This window comes from Cupressus sempervirens, chromosome 6 (genome assembly GCF_028749045.1).
Source record: "Cupressus sempervirens isolate cs-2001-9-10 chromosome 6, ASM2874904v1, whole genome shotgun sequence".
In the NCBI taxonomy this organism is placed as follows: Eukaryota; Viridiplantae; Streptophyta; class Pinopsida; order Cupressales; family Cupressaceae; genus Cupressus; species Cupressus sempervirens.
The window spans coordinates 143104064-143127315 of NC_143123.1; the positions used below are offsets into that span (position 1 = coordinate 143104064).

The 23252-nt window shown below is 37.0% G+C and overlaps 1 protein-coding gene across 2 annotated transcripts; it reads right to left on the reverse strand.

Moving 5' to 3' along the window:
• Positions 1-2105: 2105 nt before the first annotated feature.
• On the reverse strand, positions 2106-6006 carry LOC149551627 (auxin-responsive protein IAA9-like). 2 transcript variants are annotated; one of them, XM_089787126.1, is made up of 6 exons: positions 5921-6006; positions 4284-5340; positions 3692-3918; positions 3453-3594; positions 3091-3152; positions 2106-2948 (listed from the first exon to the last, which is right to left on the reverse strand). In XM_089787126.1, the coding sequence occupies exons 2-6, from the start codon at positions 5186-5188 to the stop codon at positions 2911-2913; spliced, it is 1374 nt and encodes a 457-aa protein (XP_089643252.1). In that variant the 5' UTR covers positions 5189-5340; positions 5921-6006; the 3' UTR covers positions 2106-2910. The 2 variants fall into 2 exon arrangements, with proteins under 2 accessions (XP_089643252.1, XP_089643253.1); XM_089787127.1 differs by lacking the exon at positions 5921-6006 and adding an exon at positions 5425-5805.
• Between the last annotated feature and the right edge of the window lie 17246 nt (positions 6007-23252).

Below are 23252 nucleotides of genomic sequence, written 5' to 3' on the forward strand. Positions count from 1 at the left end.
CTTTAAAATTTCTTGCTTACCTACATTCTATTCACCTCCTTTTCTTAATTAGATTGACCCAAGTCACACGAGGTCAGAATTTATCTCCCTCGCTTGCTACGATTTACCATTTTTAACGTTATTGTCTTCCCAACCCGCTTCAAAATCTCGAGTCCAGATGATTTTATAGAGTACTTGTTTGTCTTTAATAAGGCATGGGTACTAAGGTAAACCGCCCCAGAGTTGGACCCATCAATGAGCCTAGAGAAGTCCATGGTGTGTCACATCCAAAATGCTCCATGATGTGCCAAGCGTTGAGGGTGGTTCATATCACCCATGTCACCAACAGGTCTGTGATTATTGAAAAATATCAGCTATTTCAAAATATATATATATATATCCATGTTATCCAAAATTTGTAATAATTTTTTATATTTTTGGGTGTGGGGGACTAAGATAAGTAATGCACATTGGTAAACACCGGCTGGTTGAACATGTCCTGTAACCATCACATAGCAGAGAGGATCAAGGTAAAATAAAATAATAGCTGGAGAGGGTTGAGGCTAAATAAAATAAGAACCAACCACAGACAGAATTGTAGAAAGCGGGAGGAAGGAAACTTCGATGTCTCCCCTTGAGTTTCAGGTTATTTAATGCATCACATGGGGGCCAGATCTGCATTGCTGTTATTTGACAGTCTGGTGTTCTTCATCCAACAAATGGCATTATTGAGAGGACCACCCCATTCAATGGTTGATTAAAAAATGGCATACATACCCCCTACTTCGAAGTTAGTTTAAATATAACTTGTGACCAATTAGTGCACGACATTGTTTGTAAGGTTTATCCATTTATTGTTAAAATGTTTATAAGAAGTCATTTATACACCGTTCATTGCATAGGCTACGAGAGAAAAAAAAAAAAACAAATTATAATCTTGGTAGAAAGGACTAACATATTAAGAAATTTTAATAGTTCATTCTACTATTTCAAAAACTAAAGGGATGCACATGAAATCCAGGTACGGAAAAAGATATAGGCCCACATTGCCTTGAAAGCATGCAGCCACTTAGCAAATCTAATCCATATGTGACAACACCAACACATCCAAGAGTAAACAAGCTTAAAACTTTTAATGTCAATATGTTCAAAAGGATAAGTCATCAGGTCCTTCAATCATAAAAAGAAGTAACTCGTGACATAAATATTTTCCCATTCCCAAGAGCATGTGGCAGCAAACATCAACCACCAAAAACATCGGGTTAAAGGAATAGCTTTTACTATTTACTATCAGACAACTGATTCATCAACATTCAATAAAATAGCACCAACCTGTACTTTTTATCAGTTTTAATTTCCTTCAATCCAGAAAGGCCAGCAAAACCATAAATAAGAATCGGCTAAGCCGCCATGCTGATCTAAAAACCTTTTGTCACCAGCCATAAGAGGGAAACCTTAAAAAAGATAGAAGCGGAAAAAACATCAAAAAGGTTCTAGTGCAAAAAAGAGTATGAGATAGATACTTAAATCATTGGGATGATCATCATTGTTATAAATTAAAATCATGTTTAGCTCCTCATTGTTACAAAAATACAGATCTCAGGCCCTCCAGTCACTGAATCAGCCAGTTACAGGAGATACTTTGAAACATGTTAACAGTTTTGAATTAAAAAGATGTATATAGCTAAAAAAACCCAGATATTATTATGATTTATACCTAAAAATCTGATTCAGATTCGAACCTTGCAATTCTCCATAACAGGAAACTCAAATACACTTTCAAGGCACTTTCATTGAGACTGAAATTTATTGTAATAATATCCTATTCTATTTGTAAGCAACACTAGAAGCCAGTAATCATGCTACATGGCATGAACTAATCAAATACAGAACTGTCTTCTAAACCAAGCAGAGCAATGAATGACAAATCAGATGCTTTACACAAAGCTCTCAAGCCTACATCCTACCACCCCCCTGTACACTTGCTAGCTACATCATTCTTGCAAATCAGTATATTCATGAAAGATAATTTTAAGGGAAAAGTAGTACTCTAAATTACCACTAGCATGAGCCCTTTCAGAAGATTGGCATCAGTTATGCTGATACTACATAAATCCATCACAAACTTTACAAGCAATACCACACATTTAAAGACACACTGCATACAGATACATATAGAGTTCTATCAAACTGATAGCCCAGTCAAATAAACCTAGTAGGTCTTTAAGGTTCAGCCAGGCCTAGAAGGCAATGTAGCAGTAAGTTCCACAAAACGTGACTGATGCCGTTCAGTGGATGAACATAAAATTCATCTCAACAAACCATATAATAATAAAGCAGTCAACTTTAGAACTGCAAAGAGCATTTTGAGAGTTGCTACATCTCTCATAATATGTTCAAAAGGATGATACACTTCAACCCTACTCCAGATATCAAAACAGAAATAGCCCCTTTCAATGGTAAACTGGAATCCCCATGATCTCCATTTAAATGAAACCATTCCTCTCCTTGAAAGAACTAGAATGATTCTCTGGAGATGTGCAGATGCGGAATCTGCCTACAGAATTGTCTTATCAAACAAAGCATTTCATCTCCTACCTAAACAAGAAAATAGACACACTGCCCTAAATTTTATAACCTCCCTGATAGTTTCAGTTCGAACTAAACATGACCTGCTTCTTGATCTGTGCACTCCATGTCACAATATCCATGTCTTCTGTTCTTTTTCACAAAAGGTAGCTTTCAATGGTACAGCTTCCCAAGCCACTCTAGCTGACAGTGACTGTTTGGGTGGGCAAACCTTATTGCCCAATATATATTTAAGTCTCAAATTCAAAGATATGCATAATATATTCCCTATATCAACAGCAATCTCCTATCTCAACCCAAGTCATCCCCCACAACAACCAGATAGCAGGTCATGCACAAGATCTAGTTCCTGTTTTTGCATTTCTCCATGGCCCTGGGAGCTGCATGCAAAATTCATAGTAAATTTTAAGCCTAAAGTTTCCAGTGATAAATAAACTTCATGAATATTAAACAGCTAAAGATTCAGAACGGAATAAGCAAATATTAGTCTTGCTACTGGCAATACAAGGATAATTCTAGTACCTAGGCCAATCGCTTCCGATCCCTTCATGATGCGTAGCCTTTTGCAAGAATCAATGAACATCCTGCAGTAATGGCCAAGTCAGAAAAAATGATATATAATCTATCCATGACTCTTGAACCACAGAGATGGAAAAATACAAATTTTTAACCAATACACAGAAAGAATGAATCTTTGGTCCCTCTCTAAGATAAGACATGATTTTGTAACATGGGAGTGAGTGGAGGATCTCTCACCCTGAATTTTATGTGCTTGGCACAACGGGGTTATCACTATTTCACTGAGATTGTTGATGATGGTTAATATGGGAAAAAATTAGCTTTGGAGAAATAAACAGTTTATGAAAAACTCCGATTATACTTACTCCCATGGGACATCTCCGCAGAGCATCCAATCTCCATCCTTGTCCTCGTACGTAAGCACATATTCTGAACCGTGAAGAAGATCCATCAACTTGCTCTCACTTAAACCATCCCTACCTGGTACTCCATGAGATCCACACTGACCTGAAAATCATAATATAGACCATAATTATTAAGACCCTAAAGCTCGCGTATCTACAGCGGAATGCAAAATTTAAAATCAGTATGATAAGGAACCCACCAATAGTAAAGCAACTGAACATCTTCTCCAATGCAGTGGACAATTCAAGGTAGCAGCTGTACAATTTCAAATCTACCTTCCTCAGATAAGGAGCCCCATCCATGCTGACCTTAACATACAAAACACTTGATCCAGCCTTGCCTTCACTTTCATCAGTGGTCTTCGGATTAGCAGCCAGAGTATTCTTTCTGAAAGATCGAATTGGCGGCCAACCTACCACTTGAGCCCTGCCAAATAAAAGCAATCCCAGTTCTTACAAAAGCTCACGAAAAAATCAAATAAAGTCCCCTAAAATTGGTTCCACGGCCCTCAAAGCAACACCAAATTTTGATGGAAAGAAATTGAAACTGACTACCGGGTATGTTGGTCTTTAGTTTAGACAGCAAATTGCTAGATAAGCAAGGGAATTGATAATCATTCTAGGCTTTTGGCTATTCGGAAGCCTAAAATGCAATAACAACGCCAGAACTAAGCTACATACCAAAGCTCTGAATTTATGAAAAAGCGTGATTATATCCCATACATTTATTTAACCGTATTTAGCCAATTGTGGTTCAAATTAGTCCGCAGTGGTCATTAACATATTACTTACTTGGCAGCAGGAGCCATTCCTGGGTCATTCGCAGAAGACATCTGATTCTTATTCGATCCATGTTGAGGTTCAGAACGAGGCCTATCTTGCGACATCTTTGGCTGTGCTGTATCTTTAACGCCAATTGAAGCAGCTCCATCCTTAACAGATTTTCCATTGATGTTAGCTCCGGCAGGAGGAGGCCTGGAAGATACGAATGGGCTCCCTGAGTGATCCAGGCCCCCTGTATGCCATGATGCGGGGCCTTTAGGAGTTCCAGGAGTAGAAACCATTTGTGGCAAAAACTTTCCTTGTGGATTTGCCTTTGGTAGTTCAACCTCAGATCCAGGCACAACTCCTCCTCCAATCGCTGAGGGGAACATCCACTTTCCCTCCACTGCGAACCCGCCATTGTTTCTAGCATCAGAGAAACAGCTCCTAGGCTCCATTGCTTCTGAAAACCCTCTCTTAGCACCAGAAACAATAGTTTTAGTTGTAGGACTCATCATGTTCCTTGTTGCTCCATACTTGTCCTGCCCATTCTTCTCTTCTTGGTTACCTTCCTTTGTAGAATGCTGCTGCTTCTCGATGGGAAACAGTTTCTTCTCCTCCACAACTTCAGTCCTTATTTGCAGAGGCCCTAAAAGAGAAAGCTCGGTGGAAGAGTCCCTCGGAGGTGAAAGGGAACCGGGAAGACCCAGCCTTAACTCGGTTTCCTTAAGGTTCAGATTGTTCTCTTCCCCATCTTGGCAAGACACCACAGAACTCTCCATCGACGATGAAACCTCTGATAATCCAATATAATCGTGCTCCTTCAGTCCCCCAGAGCAGCTATCTTGACTATTTGTATCTGATTCAGTAGTTGAAGCTGATGGAGAGACCTTACCTAGGCCCTCCTCTACATGGACACAAACACTGGAAGACATGAAAATGTTCTCAACGCCCCTCTTTTTATCTCTTATCTCTTTACAAGATCAGAATATTGGCAACCAAGCAGACACCAATCTGATCAATATAGGCGTGAGAATGAGAATCTCTTTGGTACTGTTGCTGTATGGCCTTTTATCCTCAAATCCTCCTTGTCAAACCAACAAGAAAATAACAACCATTGTTAGAAAAAAATAATAATAATTATCCCATAACACAAAAAGAAAAAAATTACCAAAACAACTCCGCTTTTGTTCCTCCTACAAACAACACGCAGACCGTAGAAAAGAAAGCACCATTAACAGACCTCAGGCCCTGCTCTTTAAATGGCTTCTTCCACAGAAGTTCAAATTATAAAAACCGGGCATGGAAGCTTACAATCAAACAAGTCCTAATAATTCATACAACTCTATCAAAACCAACTGGATGCCCATAATTCAACCAAACATATTAGTGCCCAATTTCAGAAAGTGGGCAATTATGCTTACAGAACCGGAAAATTCCTACTACCAAGCATCTCGCAAAGGCCACATATACCATTTTCAACCAAACAAAAAGACAGAAAAACTCAAACGCCATATATAATCAGGCCAAGAAATGCAACCCACTTTCGAATCCAACCACTATCCTCTCCTGATAATTAGCGGCAAGAAAAAGCCCAACAATCATAACACACAGCCAAAATAACCAACAATGTGCAAGAACTCATAATACATTGGCATGATTCATACCTTACAAATCCCCCTTGTGCAAAGCTTCTTCACCAAACAAAACAGCCCTTCACTCTATCCTTGATGCCAAAAAAAATTATATGAACAAATGAAAAGGTTGCACTGGACTTAGGCCTTCTAATGTCTCTTCTTCTGTATCACCACCAACCAACTGTATCAGTAATATTATTACTAGGGGCCCTCCATCTCCCAGCACAAAAATACACACAAATTTTTCCTCCTTTGTTTCCCCTACTCTACTTTCTCACCTCATAAAAATCAAAGTTTCCGTTAACAGACAGAATACCACAACTCTGTACCAACCGGGCTGCTGCAAATTCCGAAGGCCTTCATTCATTTGTTGTCTAATAATTCTTGTGCCAAAGCCATCGGACGGTGCGTGTCGACCGTCTATTTAGACGGTGGGGATTGGACCGGGGATTTTTGTATTGTTTGACACTTTCGACGAAAAATAAATTAAGTTTAAAGGGGGTTAAAAATAGGGAGACAAAAAGGGACAAGCTGGTCCCTTTAGGGAACATCATGAGTTGGGGTGCCGGATGGTGACGGTGACACCTAACCGACCGCCGGGCTGCCCGGCGGGAGCCCCCCTTGCCGGGAAAGCTACCGGATTATCTGCAAGGAATCCCTCCCTTTGTTCCTTCACTCTTTATCTTTCAATAACATTTCCCATGCACTTTCTAACCCAATTCCTTCTACAATCCCAAGCCCTAATATTATTGGTGATGACCAACATCTCTCTAATGTAAATGGCTGGACCCGGTCAAGTCATCAACTATTTCTTAATGCTCGTTTTGCATATCTTTGAATTATTTTGTCTACAGATTTGGCAAGTGGGTGACCTCTTTTATTAACAGATGCATTATTTGGTGCTAACGGCTCACATGGGTCTCCATCTATTTAGTCACATGCTACGAAGGTAATGGGAAACTAGTATTGCCCAAGTCAAAGTTATCCAACATCACATATAATTGCATATTTGGGGGCTAGAAATGTTGAAGTTTCACATCCATCTTTATCTTCTCTACAATGGTTGTTGGGTGTGGGCTGAGATTTTATTGTTTGTTTGTATAGTGTTCACTTATTTGATTGTAAATGTTTGTATAAATATGTTGTGCAATTATAGTTAAAAGGTGTCGATGTAAAGTTGAGAAAGTATTGACCTAGAAAGACATATCAAGGAGGAGTTTTGAACTAATCTGATTCTAATTGAAAAAACAACTGATATGTTTAAAGATATGGATGCATACGCTTAAAGTTAATGAATGTGTAGTATAGTCTAGCTCAAAGTTATCATATAATTGTAAATTTGGAGCTAATACAAAGTTTAAGTAGGTGTTTTGTTTTTTGTTTTCTTTGGTTGGTGCTTTTTTTCTTTTTTTTATAATGATAAATTTATTGGACCTTCACATCTATCTATATCTTTTTTATAGTTAGTTGTGAGAATGGAATAGATATTTTAGATTGTATTTTTTGTTTTATGATATTCAATTATTTAATTGTAGAAGTCCATATAGGTATGACAATGTTGAAGATATTGATGTTGGGTGAGAGATATCAAACATCACATATAATTGTGATTTTGAGAGCAATACAAAGTTTAAGTCTTTGTATTGTGTGTATTTTGTTTCTTTCCTATAATGATAAATATGTTGAACTTTCACATCCATCTATATCTTCCCTAAAGTTAATTGTTGGATATGGATTAGATATTCGAAGTTGCATTGTTTGTTTCTATGCTATTCACTTATTTTATTGTGGAACTTCATATAAGTATGGTTTTCAATTATAGTTGAAGATGTCAATGATGTGATGAAGGAAAGTTGAGAATGTAGTCTAGATCAAAGTTATTAAACATCACGTATAATTGCAAATCTTGGGGCAATGCAAAGTTTAAGAGTTTTTTGTTTTTTTTGTTTTTTCCTATTATGATAAATTGAACCTTTGCATCCATCTATACCTTTTTTTAAAGTTGGTTGTAGGGTATGGATTAGATAATCAAAGTTGTATTGTTTGTTTCAATGTTATTCACTTTTTTGATTGTAGAAGTTCATATGGATTGTCATAGTTCAAGATGCCAATAATATGTTGAATGGGAGTTGAGAGTGTAGTCCAAGTCAAAGTAATCAAACATTGCATATAATTGCAAATTTGTGGGCAACACAAAGTTTCAAAGGGTTTTTTCACACCTTTTTTTATTTTTCCTGTTATGATAAATATGTTTTACTTTTACATCTTTCTATGCTTCTGTATGGTTACTTTTTCGGCATGGACTAAACATATGAAGTTCTATTGTTTGATTCTATGTTATTCAGTTGAGAATGTAGCCCAAGTCAAAGTTATCAAACATCAATTGCAAATTTGGGGACAATGCAAAGTTTAAATGATTTTTTTTTAATCAAATTTTCTATTGTGATAAATATGTTGAACTTTTTTGTCCATCTATATCTTCTCTATGCTTAGTTGTAGTGTGTGGGTTATAATTAAAGGTTGTCTTCTTTTTTTAATATAGTCTGGACCTCTTTCATTATAGAAGTTCCTAAAGTATCACTTGTAATTATAGTTGAAGATGTCAATGATGTGTTGGAGGGAAGTTGAGAATGTATTGACAAACCAATGAAAAAATATGGAGCCTTGAAATATTATGACAATAATTGAAGATATGAATGGTACAGTAAAATCTCTAGATATAATGGCATATGAAAAAGTACACAAAGATTTTGAAATAAATTTAGAAGTTGCTATAAGTTTGTCTAGCAATTAGAGTTGAAGTTGTTAATGATGTGTTGACTAGAAGTTGTGACAAAGGGTACTCCCCTTATTAACACAAAACATAATATAATAGAGAAATAACAACAATTTGCAATAATAGAAATTGGGCTTCTTATTATCTCCAATAAAACAGAATTACGATTCTCAAAAATAGAACATGCACAATTACATGGGCATTTTCCTTACAATATTCTACAAGCCAGAGCTAACATCTACATATCCAAAACTATCATAGAAAACCTTGTGAGCCTTCTTTATATAGGCAATTTACACCGCTCAAGAAGATTCTAGAAATTTAACCCTAGACGGTCAACCAACCCTAAATTACTTTTTTTTTTTATATTTCATTACATTAGAGGAGGCCCCAACAAATTTCAGAACTCAAAATAAATTTTGAATAAAATTCATTTTTGCCCATTTTAGGTGATGTGACATCTGAAGATCATAACTAGTCACCAGTTGCTCCAATTGACTATTATGACCCCATTCAGAAATGTTACAACTTGATCTACAACACTTTATTTATGTAAACTCTAGTCAGCTGAGGTTTTCCCCCCTTTTTGGAGCCTCTAAAGCCTTCAAAAATGAGTTCAAAGTTTTTATACCCTAAGTTACCAATACTAAATTTTTTTAATAACTTAACAAATAGACTTGATATTATAAAACTTTACTAAAAAATTGATATATCTAAAAATAAACCTGTAAGGATGAAATTAGAATATTATGAGCTCAAATGGCCAACTTACTAAAAATAGTAAGCCTCTGTTAATAGTAACTTTGCGCTGAGATAACACTTATTGAAAAATAAATTAGAAATATTTTAAGGTGATGTGAGATTACCCTTACACCCAAGATGCTCCTACATCAGACACCTAAGGTAATTTGAGACATGACCCATCACACTCAGGTGTTCAAAGGAAAACCAAGACAATTAACCTCCTCCCTTGTTAGCCTTGATGAGTCTTCAACACATCATCCTTTCTATTTGACCAAATATTCTTCATGTCTTATTTCCTTGAGTTTTTGCCAACACAAGTGTTTATAATTCCTTCGATCTTTGTAGTTGAAGTAGTTGTTGGAATACTCCATTTTGCTTCTCATCTTCAACACCTCCTTCCTGATACTCTATCAAATTTATGTTAAACATTGGTGTAATATCCATCTCATTGGAAAACTCTATTTCATGGGTATTTCATGAATCATGCTTCTTCAATATCTTGCATGGTCCAAGCTTCTTCATCTTTAACTTAGTATACATTCCCTCTAGAAATCTCTCCATTCTCAAATGAACCACGACTTTATCTCCAATCTGAAAATCATTATGCCTCATTTTTCATCTTCCTTAGCCTTGTATTGTGTATTCATTTTAGTAATGTGGTTGCTCTCTTCTTCATGCAAGTTCGTAAGTGTTTTGCAAAATCTTTAGTAACTACACTACTTGTCTCCCCTTTAGTCAACTATCTTAATTCAAAATCATTTATGGGACTACTTCCATATACTATTTGGAATGGCAATCTCAATGCTCCTATTAACAAAATTATTGTATATGAATTTTTCCTTGTGGTAAAAGTAAATCCCATCCCTTTGGTTTATCTCCAACCTTGCATTGCAACAAATTTTCCAAGCTCTTATTCACCACTTTTGTCTATCCATCAATTTGTGGATGATGTGATGAGATAAACTTCAAATATGTCTTTAATATCTTCCATAATGTTTGCCAAAAGTACCTAAAAAACTTGGTGTCTCAGTCTAAAACTATGCTCTTCAGTAGACCATGTAGTCTCACCACTTCTCTAAATTCTTTTTACCTCATTGTTATGATCCTAGTAGGTGGCCTTCAATAGCACCTTGGGGTTTTGGTGCAATGGTTTGTACCATGTGGTATCAGAGCCTCCACCTAGGTTCAAGTCTTAGATCGGGTGGCGACACCAACATTACAGTGTCTGTCTGGGGCTCATACGACCAAGGGGAGGGCCCACCATATGGACACACATCCAAACCAGAGTCTAGACTGCAAAGCATGGTGGGATGTTATGATCTTGATAGGCATCCTTCACTAGCACCTTGGAGTTTTGGTGCAATGGTTCGTGCCACTCATAAACAACATCATTAGTCTTCTTGCAGGAAATGAAATGTGGCATCTTTGATAACTTTTCAAAATTCTTGCCTTCTCCTATAGTCCACCTTCAATTGTTTCCTATCCCCTCTCATTGTTTCAGTCAAGGATCCATAGACATTGCTAAAACTTTTGATATTTTTTTGTAAAACATATCCAAACAATGAGAATATCTTACCTCGCTAGTACTCCTTGGAGTAGGCCATTCAAGGAAAGTCTTTACCTTCTATGGTTTCATTTTAAGACCTTCTACTAAAACTGTAAATCCTAGATACACTAACTCCATTTTCACAAAATTGCACTTCTTTAGATTAATCAAATATTTAACTTCCCTTAGCCTCTCAAACTCCCTACAAATATGCATTATGTGCTCCTCTAATGTCTTACTGATTATCAAAATATTATCTTGTATCTTCTTAAAATAGACACACTCATTATTTAAGACCTTTTAGCTCCTGTACATTAGTGACCTTATTGACCGTGGATGGATTTGTGCTCAATCACCTCTTTCTCATGTTTTGTCCCACATTTTCTAGTTTCACCAATGCAATATTTGAGGTCTTAGGGTTATCTCCTTGTAGGCCAACCCTAGAATGAGTTAACCAAGTCAACCTGTTCTAGGAACACATCTACTAGGTTGACCTATTCCATGAACACATCAACCGAATCTAGATGTATTAGGAACACGTCGATCTGTTCTCCAGGGATTTTGGGTATTGAACCCAATTTTGTCTCGGGGTTTTAAATTTAGTAGTCAAGTGACCCCATTAGTGTACTTTATTTTCACACCCAAAAATTAGTATAAAAAGAAGCGTAGGCACCTCATTTTGACATCAATCATTATCATTAAGTATCAATCAAGTAATCACAAGGCAATCTCAAACATCCAAGCATTCAAACAAGCAAATTTTATTCAAGCATTCAAAGTGTTTATAAGATTCGAGGATCCTTTGTCAGCATTTCCTCTTCAAGATATAACATTTTTTTGGCCATTAAGGGAGGAGATCTACATTGAGGCATTCATCATCTTCATCATTGATGCACATTTACATTCATGGTGCTATGATATGGTTTTGGTAGATTAATTGTTTTTGTAGAGATTTTATACATCCTTTATTAAAAGTTCAACATCATCAACATACAAACATTGCAAATCCTTATTGACAAGGGTTTCCATGTGCAAGATGAATATTTACATTTGTCTTACTTTCATTTACACATTTACATTTCAATTTTAAGGTTGATTCCTCAATCTAGGGCTTGACTAAGGAAAGCCCTCGTCCACCCAAAACAAAACAAAACAAAAAAGATTTTTTGTTTACATGAGAAGGTTAGCAAAATTGTGACCATAGAACCAAAAAAAAATCATTGAACCATTTATGAAGAAATTGGGTCAAAGTTATCATGGGCTCTCGAGAACACAATGAATTTGTTGTAATGCATTTGGGAATATGATGACCTGGTCAATGTCTTCTTGAGGCCCTAGAATAATAACATTTTCTTAGTTTTATGTTGTGATCATAGATCTGCAGTCAAAAGTTCTACCATAGTATGGTAACCAAGACTTCAACATCTTTAGATGGCAATAATTTGGCATCTTTATCTAAATGCACAACTTATGCATTGTCTTTAAGTATTTTTTAGGTTCTCTCTTGATGTTGAGGACACTCATAAGCTTTAGTCCATTCTTCTTTGTAATGGAAACATGTCCCATGAAAACCTCCTCTTCCTAGTCCCTGACGTCTTCATCTTCCTCTATGATCCCAACTATTTTGATCATAGGAATAGTTGAAATTACGTCCTCTTTGATTCTGACTGCTACTAACCTTATCACTCTTTTTTCTGATATTCATTTCAACCTCCATAAGATCGTTTGTTGGATCATCTTCCACAACCTCTTCCACCTTGCTTTCTTTCAAACATCTTTTTCAAATTTTCTTCCACCCTTAAGACAATCAGGTATGTCTCTTCAATACTGGTCATTCTAACCAAACTCAACTCCTCTTGAATACTTGGCCTTAACCATTAAGATAACAAGAAATGTTATCCTTGTTAGCTTCTACATTACCTATTCTAATGAGGATTCAATAGAGCTCTTTTGTATACTCCTGAACAGATCTTCCCACTTGCTTTAACCCTTGCATTATCTTCAATAAATCGAGCTCATAATGAACATGAATGAATTATCGCTTTAATTTCTCCACCATCTGATCCCATCTTGTTCTTTCATTTTTTCCTTTTCTATTTCACTCCAATTGAATCTCCTTCCACCAAATTCTCACATGTCCTTTCAGTTTGGCCTTTGCAAACTTGACCCTCTCAAGATCTTTGATTTATTTATACTCAAAATATTCTTCTACATCATTGATCTAGTCAATTGGCTCCTCTAGGTTAAGATTTCCTAAAAATGTGGGGACTTTAATGTTGGGTCTTTTTTCAATCCTAGAAATATCTTTGAAAAATTGATCATCGTTAGGATCCCTAGCCACTTATTCTCCTTCCTATTCAACATGCCCTTCTTCTTCAAATTCATCATTGCTTTCATCTGTAGCTGCAATATTCATTCCTCTTTGGATCCCCTCTTACAATGTCACACCTCCATCTCTTACACCATGGTTTCTTCATGGAGGCATTTTTTTCACTTTACACTCAAACCCACGACCATAGTCCTGGTGCAAATTGCCTCATGTTCTATTATATGTTTACACACTTGGGAACTTCTTCTCTGATACCACTTGAAGGTACTCCTCTTATTAACACAAACACACATAATAAAATAGAGAAATAACAACAATTTGGAATGTTTATATAAATATGATGTGAAATTATAGTTAAAAGGTGTGAATGATGTAAAGTTGAGAAAGTATTGACATATGAAAGACAAAGTAAGGAGTTTTGAAATAATATGATTATAATTGAAGATGTAACTAATATGTTTAAAGATATGGATGTATATGCTTAAAGTTATGAATGTGTTGTATAGTCTAGCTCAAAGTTATCAAATATTACATATAATTGTAAATTTGGAGCTAATTCAAAGTTTAATTGGGTTTTTTTCCCCCTTAAATGATAAGTATATTGAACCAGCTTTACATCTATCTATATCTTCTCTATAATTATTTATAAGCATGGAATAGATATTCTAGATTGTCTTATTTGTTTTATGATTCACTTAATTATAGAAGTTCATATGAGTATGGCTTGTAATATAGTTGAAGATGTTGATGATGTGTTGAAGGGAAGTTAGGTCAAAGATATTGAACATCACATATAATTGTGATTTTGAGAGCAATAAAAAGTTGAAGTCTTTGTATTATGTGTTTTTGTTTCTTTACTATAATGTTAAATATGTTGAACCTTCACATCCATTTATATCTTCCCGAAAAGGTAATTTTTGGATATGGATTAGATATTTGAAGTTGCATTATTTTTTTTAATGCTATTCACTTATTTTAGTGTGGAAGTTCATATAATTATGGCTTTCAATTACAGTTGAAGATGTCAATGATGTGATGAACGGAAGTTCAGAGTGTAGTCTAGACCAAAATTATTAAATATCATATATAATTGCAAATCTTGGGACAATACAAAGTTTAAGTGTTTTTTTTTCCTATTATGATATATATTGCCGTGGGGTTGGATTTAGCTCACTCCCAAGATGAGCCTTCTCCCTTAGAATCTCCAACCACGTGCGATAGTGGCAATTACTACTTTCGACTCCCCTTATGTTCCAATTGTTTTCACTCACCCAAACCATGCCTACACCCAATCTTCATCAAGTGTCCACACACCTAACTGCCTAAACATACACCCCTATGGAATAGAAGTGCACGCCAAACCACCATGGTTCTACAAACTTTGTTGCACCACACAAGCATCCTCAAGCTCCAAGCTTTACTCTTGCTTAACCCAAACTGAAACCCTTACTTAAGCCCTTCTACATCTTTGCCTCAACATGCTCCTTAAGACGACCTTACTCCAACACTGGCCATATGTGATCCCAACTCCTTGAGTCTCCTAACCACCCTTCATCATCATTGTGTCACTCCCCGAATGCCCAAAACTATCACAATTCCCCTTGCTCAAGTATGCACGCTACCTAATCAATACATTGCATCACTGCACTAAGAATCACCACAACTCCCTCATTGAACAATGCATCCACCCTAAGTGACTTAGACCATTGAGTCATCCCTTGCTAACTACACATACTACCTATGCATACTCGGCACCACCCTAGCACCTTAGAACATCCTTGATTCCTCAAGTCCAACCTTGCATCCTACTCTAGCACGCAGCTATCTCCACGATGCACCATCTCTTGTTGGTCTCCCCTAGCTTTCCATAAACCTTTAAGCCCGACCCTATCCCTACGAAATCATTGACTGCCTTAGCCAAACACTAAATCCAAACACCAAGCCCTAACTACCTCAACACTAGGTCTATGTCTACATGCCCTCATTGGTTAACATCTCATAACTCATGCATCCACTGCACTCAGACCAACCCTTCATGCACACACACAATCTTACTCATCTTAGATTCCTTTTCAATGTATACCTACTTGAGTATCATACCCTTGTTCCATGATCCACCCAATCCCTTGGACAATGTACTCCATTTCCAACTCAGCTAAGCCACCATAGCTTCACCTATGAATCACTTCACCCATTTTAGTCATGCACCAAAAGTCATCACACCTTGTCATACTTCATGATTTTCCTCTTTGAGTCATGCCATACAACTGCCTCTTTAGTTATATAACATAAATCTACCTCATGACTTGATTCACCTTGAGCACTCTTATAGAACACCATATCCCAATTGCCATATTGGACCACCACGACCCTTGAGATACCCTATCCCAATACAAGTCCAATCCACAGAGTAACATGGATGTGTACCCATTGAAACACCCCTTTCATACCACCAAGCATAGATATTTTGCTTCACAACACTTCCCCACATAGCTCACCATAAGCCCCAATTCTCCTACTTGGATAAACCACTCACCTCCTACTGTAGGACTAAGTATCCCACTTCCCCAACTTTCAGACCTTAGACAACTCCCATTGAGTCATCATCGACATTGGCTTAGCTTCTTCACTTCACTAAGATAGGGACTCTTTCATTGTCACCAAACCTCACTAAAAAATGATAAGGTGGAGCTACTCTTGTTCACTCCTAAAACTATATGTTACCTCTATCTCATCTAGAGACTAGAAGGAATGACTACTCTGCTTTGTCCCTCTTGAGAGAGGTTGAGCACCTAAGTCACCCTTGATGTACACTGGCACTTACCCTTCTTGGTTACACCTCAACATGGCTCCACACCTCACTTACATCACAACCATTCTAGTGAGAACATCACTCAGCACAACCCTAAGTTTGCACCTCATCTCGGCTCCACACCTTGCCTACACTACAATCATGCTAGTGGGAACAACACATAACACCTTCCCATTGGATATACCTTAGATCCATCCCATGATGGGATTCTATGCCACAATTATGTGTACCCAACACATGACATAGTGCATGAATACTCCTTAGATCAACATAAGGCCTCACCTACTCCACACATGTGTGCACCCACTTTTTTCTACACGTTTTTGGTTTTTATTTTTTGTGTATTTTTTTATTATTTTTTCTATAATGATAAATATGTCAAACCTTCACATCTATTTGTTTCTTCTCTATAACTATTTGTTAGCATGGAATAGATATTCTAGATTGTCTTGGTTTTTTTATGATTCACAATTATAGAAGTCCATATGAGTATGGCTTGTAATATAGTTAAGATATTGATAATGTGTTGAAGGGAAGTTAGGTCAAAGATATCAAACATCACATATAATCATGATTTTGAGAGAAATACAAAGTTTAAGTATTTGTATTGTGTATGTTTTGTTTCTTTCCTATAATGATAAATAAGTTGAACCTTCACATCCATCTATATCTTCGTTAAAGTTGATTGTTGGATATGTATTAGATATTCAAAGTTGCATTGTTTGTTTCTATGCTATTCACTTATTTTGGTATGGAAGTCCATATAAGTGTGGATTTCAATTATAGTTAAGATTTCAATGATGTGATGAAGGGAAGTTTAGAGTGTAGTCTAGATCAAAGTTATTAAACATCACATATAATTGCAAAGCTTGGAACAATGCAAAGTTTAAGAGTTTTGGTTTTTTTTTTTTTCCTATTATGATAAATATTGTCATGAGGTTGGATTTAGATTTCACCCAGCATGAGCCTTCTCCCTTAGAATATCCTACCAAGCGCAACATTGGTGATCACTATTTATGACTTGTCTTTTGGTCCAATTATTTTCACTCACCCCAAGTACGCCTTACCCCCAATCTTCATCAAGCACCCACATACTTGACTACCTAAACATACACCCCTATGGAATAAAAGTGCATGCCAAACCACAATGGTTCTATAACCTATGTTGTACCACACAAGCATCCTCAAGCTCCAAGCTTTACTCATGTTCAACCCAAGGTGAAACCCTTACTTAAGCGCTTTTATGTCTTCTCCTCTACGTCCCCCATAAGACAACCTTAATCCAACACCGGCCATATGTGATCTAAACTCCCTAAGTCTCCTGACCACCCTTCATTATCATTGTACCACTCCATGGATGCCCATAACTACCAAAACTCCCTTTTCTCAAGTATGCATTCTACCTAAGCAATACATTGCATCACTGCACCACTACACTATTGCATCCACCTTAAGTGACTTAGACCACTGAGTCCTCCCTTGCTTACTATGCATATTGTCTATGCATACCCGACACCACTCTAGCACCTCTAAACATCCTTGAGTCCTCAAGTCCAACCTTGCACGCTACTCTAGCACACCCTTATCTCCACGACATACCATCTCTTGTTGGTCTCCCCCAGCCTTTCATGAACTTGAAGCCCAACCCTGTTCCCCATGGAATATATTGTTCCCATCATAAAATAAATAATTAATCAAACCACTGTTTATGGGCTGATTGATTTAGTATATCTCAAACCCATTTTTATTTAATAATTTCTATAGGTGTAGTTGTCGGTTATCTTTGTAAAGCCTTGGGAAGTTCCTCTAAAGGGTATTTATGCACGACATGTAGTTCATAGTTGGTATGTGATTTGGATTATATTTTCTTATACTGCAAATTTCAATTGGCATTCTCTATTATTTGCCATTTCAGAATTGAAAGATCTTCCTTACTTGGTTATTCCAGTTTCGGTGGGATTCAATGCTCACCCTATTTCGTCTTTGTATTACTTGTTTAGATCTGGAAAATATACGCACCATCTTGGTTTGCAAATATAATTACTATTTAGAGATTAAAGTGCATATATTTGTGATCTCTCTCTCTCTCTCTCTCTCTCTCTCTCTCTCTCTCTCTCTCTCTCTCTCTCTCTCTCTCTCTCTCTCATGTGCCAAGTTGTCTTTATTTAATGTATCATATATAATTCACTACATGTTGGCATCACCGAATTGTATCACATATCTTTTGTCATTGGTGAACTCACTTAGCCATACAAATCGTACATTTCTACTTGCTACACTCACCATATAGACAACTCCTATCTACTGTACGGTCACCATTCCAGCATTGTATGACTACCTTTGCAAACCATACATGACTACCTTTGCAAACCGTACAACTACATCCTCTAGCACAACATAGGGGAATGGGAACATTACAGTTGTATTAGATTGATTGCATTCAGGTCAAGATCTCCATTAGCCCAAGATTGCCTTATGATTAGGATTGCCTCTAGATAGAGATTCCCTTCGAGTTGAGATTGCCTTTGGGTCGAGATCCCCTTCGGAAAGTCATTGCCTTTGGGTTGAGATCCCCTTCGGGCTGAGATTGCCTTTAGGCCGAGATCACCTTCAGGACATTACAATGGTATTAGAGTAATTGCCTTCAGGTTGAAATCCCCTTCGAATCAATTTTGCTTTTGGGTTGAGATTCCCTTCGAAAAGTGATTGCCTCCGAATAGAGATATCCTTTGTGATGAGATTGCCTCCAGATAGAGATCCCCTTTGGGGCAATATTGCATTCAAGTTGAGATCTCCTTCAGGCCGAGTTCACCTTTGGAACATTACAGTGGTATTAGAGCCAAAGATCCTGCCAGCTTGTGGACAATGAATGAAATTTTATAGCCGAAAGAGAAGGAGATCCTAGTCAGTTGATAGAATGGCAAAACAAGAACCCACTCTTGTAGAAGTTATGGTGATATTGAGGGATCTTTTAAGGAATTAGGCACAAATCAACAACACTTGGTGACGTATGGAAGAAACTCTATAGAAATTGGTAGACAATAAGATATCTGGGGAACAAAATGGTCAGTTTTGACTCAATTTCAGGAAAGGTGAATCCTCATCTAGCATGCTCTCAACCTTCCATGTTGAATTTTCCTACACGGATGGATGTACCACACAGAGGAAGGAAACCAACCTTTGATGAAATTCAAAAATAGATGTAAGAAGACTAGAAGAATGCAAACTTGGAAGAGGATATATCCTACAAAGACTACGTAGAATTGAGAATGTATTATTCTGGAGGTAGAAACCAAGGATATATTAACAAAAATTTCAAAAGAAAGTTGAGTAAAGTAAATCTATCACCATTTGACATATTCAAATCCATATCTTTCCAAGTATTGGTAATGAAGGTTGATACTTCCAACTTAATCCAGTGCCAAAAGAAGAAGCAATTAAATTTGTAGCACTCCACTTGGAGGGAGTGGCTCATGAATGGTGGCATCATGGAACTATTACGTTGGGGCATGACCAAGTAAATAGTTATGTTGAATTCACTAAAAGATTGATAGATTAGTTTTATGGTAAAGATCCAAAACTTAATTTTAAAGAGTTGGCACAATTGAGGTAAATAGGATTGCTCCACTAGTACATCATAGAATTTCATAAACTCTCTAATTTGGTCAGACATTTTTGAAAGGAGATAGATAGCATGCTCTTCATGGATGGATTGATAGAACCACTACGAGGTTAGGTAAAAGGTTTCAATCTTTCCACCCTTTCAGAGGACATAAAAAGGCGTGAATCATGGCATCATCATCGACATAATCCTCTCAAGGTTACTCACACTCCAAACCACCAGTATTCCCAAGGGACAAAGACAACAAACCTCTATTGAAGAAGCCTTTGTTGGAAAAAGCTACCAAACAAGAACTCTAAAGGAAGAAATCATATTTCAATTGCAAGGAACCGTGGGAATCTAGGCACAAATGCCTCTGTAAAGGGAAAATACACTACACCAAAGTTGTATCCAATGATGAGGATGATAAGGAGAATCTACCCACAAAAGATGATCACCCCCACAAGAACTCCAAAATGGTTAATTTGAACCATACAGAAAGGATCACTACATTGGTATGACGTGGGTGAACCATCACCCTAGCTGGGAGCCTAAGATGTATGGTATTTCATGTATGGAGAACCCTTCAAGGACAGAGAGTCATTGTGATGCTCAATAGTGGAGCCACTCTAAACTTCATAAACTCATCTTTGGTGAAAAGAAGAGGTCTACCTATTGAGACACACCCAAGATTCTAGGTGAAGGTCGCTGAAGGAACACTTTTTCCATGTACGCACCTTGTTCCTCAACTATGTATCATCATGGCTAACCTTACTATGACAAAGCATTTCTTTATAGTGGACCTAGATGATATGAAGGTTATTCTGGACATATAGTGGATGGAGATGCTAGATTAATACAAAGAGTTTCAAGTGGATGGACTTTACTTTTTTTGTCAATGGAAGAAGGTTGTTCTCTATGGGATGGCCAATGAGGGGCCAAAGGAAGTCTGGGCACAATGGATGGAGACCATTTTTTGGCATGATGACATTGCAAGGGTTGCACATTGTTTCATTTCGGTAGAACCTATAAAAGGATAACAGACACCCCACTGGGATGATTATCTTCACATATCTTGAGCACCCATGATAAAAAAATTTATAGACATTCCTCTTGGCATACCTCCCCATTGTGGGTTTGAGCATACCATCGAGTTGGATGCTGGTGCCAAACCAATTATCACCACGCCATATTGTCACCCCAAAAAATTCAAAGATGAGATCAAGAAGGTGATTCAGGAGTTGTTCGAGAAAGGATGGATCTATCTAGCTATAGCCCTTTTGCATCATCAGTGGTAATTGATAAAAAATAAGGATGGGGCGATGAACATGTGGGTGGACTACCGTGTGTTGAATAAGAAGATAATAAAAAATAGATACCCTATTCCTAGGATCAATGAATAGTTGGATGATTTGCATGGTACGGTTTATTTTTCTAAAATAGATCTTCATTTCGGATACCATTAGATTCACATGTGGGAAGAAGACATAGAGAAGATGGTTTTCCATTATCATTGTGAATATTATGAATTCCTAGTCATGTTGTTCGGATTAACAAATGCACCAACTACTTTTCAGTCTTGCATGAATCACATCTTCAACAAACAATTACATAAGTACTTGTTGGTATTCTTTGATGATATCCTTATTTATAGAAAAACTTGGGAAGAACACCTAAGACACTTGAATGAAGTCCTAGGGATCATGAAGGCTTAGTCCTTGCTTGCCAAGAAATCCAAGTGTGAATTTAGAATGACAGAAATATTATACCTAGGGCACATTGTCAATAAATATGGAGTGTAGGTCCACCAAGAGAAGATTCAAGCTATCTTGGATTTCCCCCCACCAAAATTAGTCTCTAAGTTGTGAGGGTTCTTGGGATTGTGTAGTTATTATCAAAGGTTTCTAAATGGTTTCTCTCATCTCAACGCACCTTTAACATATCTAACAAGAAAGGTTCCTTCCAGTGGAATGAAAGAGTGCAACACACTTTGGATAAGTTAAGAGAAGTAATGAGCACTTTCCTAATTCTTGCCTTACCCAATTTCACTCAACTGTTCATTCTAGAGTGTGAAGCATCCAAAGAGGGCATTGTCATAGTATTAATGCAAGATGGACACCCTATAGACTATGAGAGTCAAAATCTTACACAAATGGAGCATCTATATTCCATTTATGACAAAGAGATTTTAGCCATCATGCATGCACTGACCAAGTTCCAACAATATCTAGTAGGTGGCAAGTTTGTCATTCATATTGATGATAATAGTTTGAGATATTTTTTGGAGCAACAGGATCTGAACAAGAGGCAACAAAAATGGGTAAATAAGATTTAGGCTTTTGATTTTGACAATGAGTATGTGAAGGGAAAGAACAAATGTGGTTGTAGATGCCCTATCAAGAAAACCCACTATCTGTTTACTATATCCGATTTTAGCTGACTAGAAAGAACATTTATTGGTGGAATATTCCAAAAACACATTTACATGTAAGATAATGGATGATGGCACTTAGATAGACCAATAAAAGGTGGTGGATGACATCATTTACTATAATGATCGGATATACTTGGTGCCTCAAGCCAAATTAAAGCAAAAGATCCTAAAGGTAATACATACCTCACCCTTGGCTAGGTAGCTAGATTTTCTCAAAACCTATAGACATATTCGGGAGATCTTTTTGTGGAAGGTACATAAAGGAGATGTATTGCAATACGTACAAGAATGTGCAATCTATCAACAAAACAAATCCGAACACACTTTACCTGTCGAGTTATTGCAACCCTTTCCTATACTAGAACAGAAGTGGGAAAGTATCTTTGTGGACTTCATCACCAAACTTCCTAAGGTAAACAAGAAGGATTGTATCTTTATGAAGGTTGATATACTGACAAAGTATGCACACTTCTTTGCCATCTCCTTAGATTTCTAGGCCGCACAGGTAGCTGACTTATTTTTCAGAGAAATTGTTCATCTGCATGGGTTACCCTGAAATATTGTTAGTAACAAGGATGGCCACTTTCTTAGTATTTTCTGGATAGAATTTTTTAAGCTGGTAGGAACAAAATTGTTTCCAAGTACTAGCTATCACCCTTAGAGAGATAGATAGAGAAAGATTATGAACAAGTGGCTAGAAGGATACCTCTGGAACTACATTTCGGCACAACAATGAGCATGGGTCAAATGGATGTATCTAGAGGAATACTTTTACAATACCACTTATCACATGTCCATTGGGATGGTACCCTTTAAAACACTATATGGGTATGAACTCCTTTCATTTATCGATGTGGTACTAGGTGATAGTCATGCATCAAGGGTGAGGGACTAGCTTCAAGAAGGGCAAGACATCCTGAGATTCTTGAAGAGGAACTTAGAAAGGGTGTAAAATCAACAAAAGATCTATACTAACAGACATTAGATTGAGAGAAGTTTTGAAGTGGGAGACTTGGTCTATCTTAGACTCTATCCATATAGGAAGTCCTCATTGAAGGAAAAAGGGAAAGAAAAATTGAAGCCACGTTTTATGGTCCTTATCATGTAGCTCACCGCATCA

Excerpts from the sequence above, each read along its gene's own strand:
- LOC149551627 (XM_089787126.1), bottom strand. The coding sequence starts at position 5,188 with ATGTCTTCCAGTGTTTGTGTCCATGTAGAGGAGGGCCTAGGTAAGGTC. Across the intron at positions 3,919-4,283 it reads GGAATGGCTCCTGCTGCCAA|GGCTCAAGTGGTAGGTTGGC; the intron begins GTAAGTAATATG and ends TTTATTTGGCAG. Across the intron at positions 2,949-3,090 it reads ATCGGAAGCGATTGGCCTAG|CTCCCAGGGCCATGGAGAAA; the intron begins GTACTAGAATTA and ends TTTTGCATGCAG.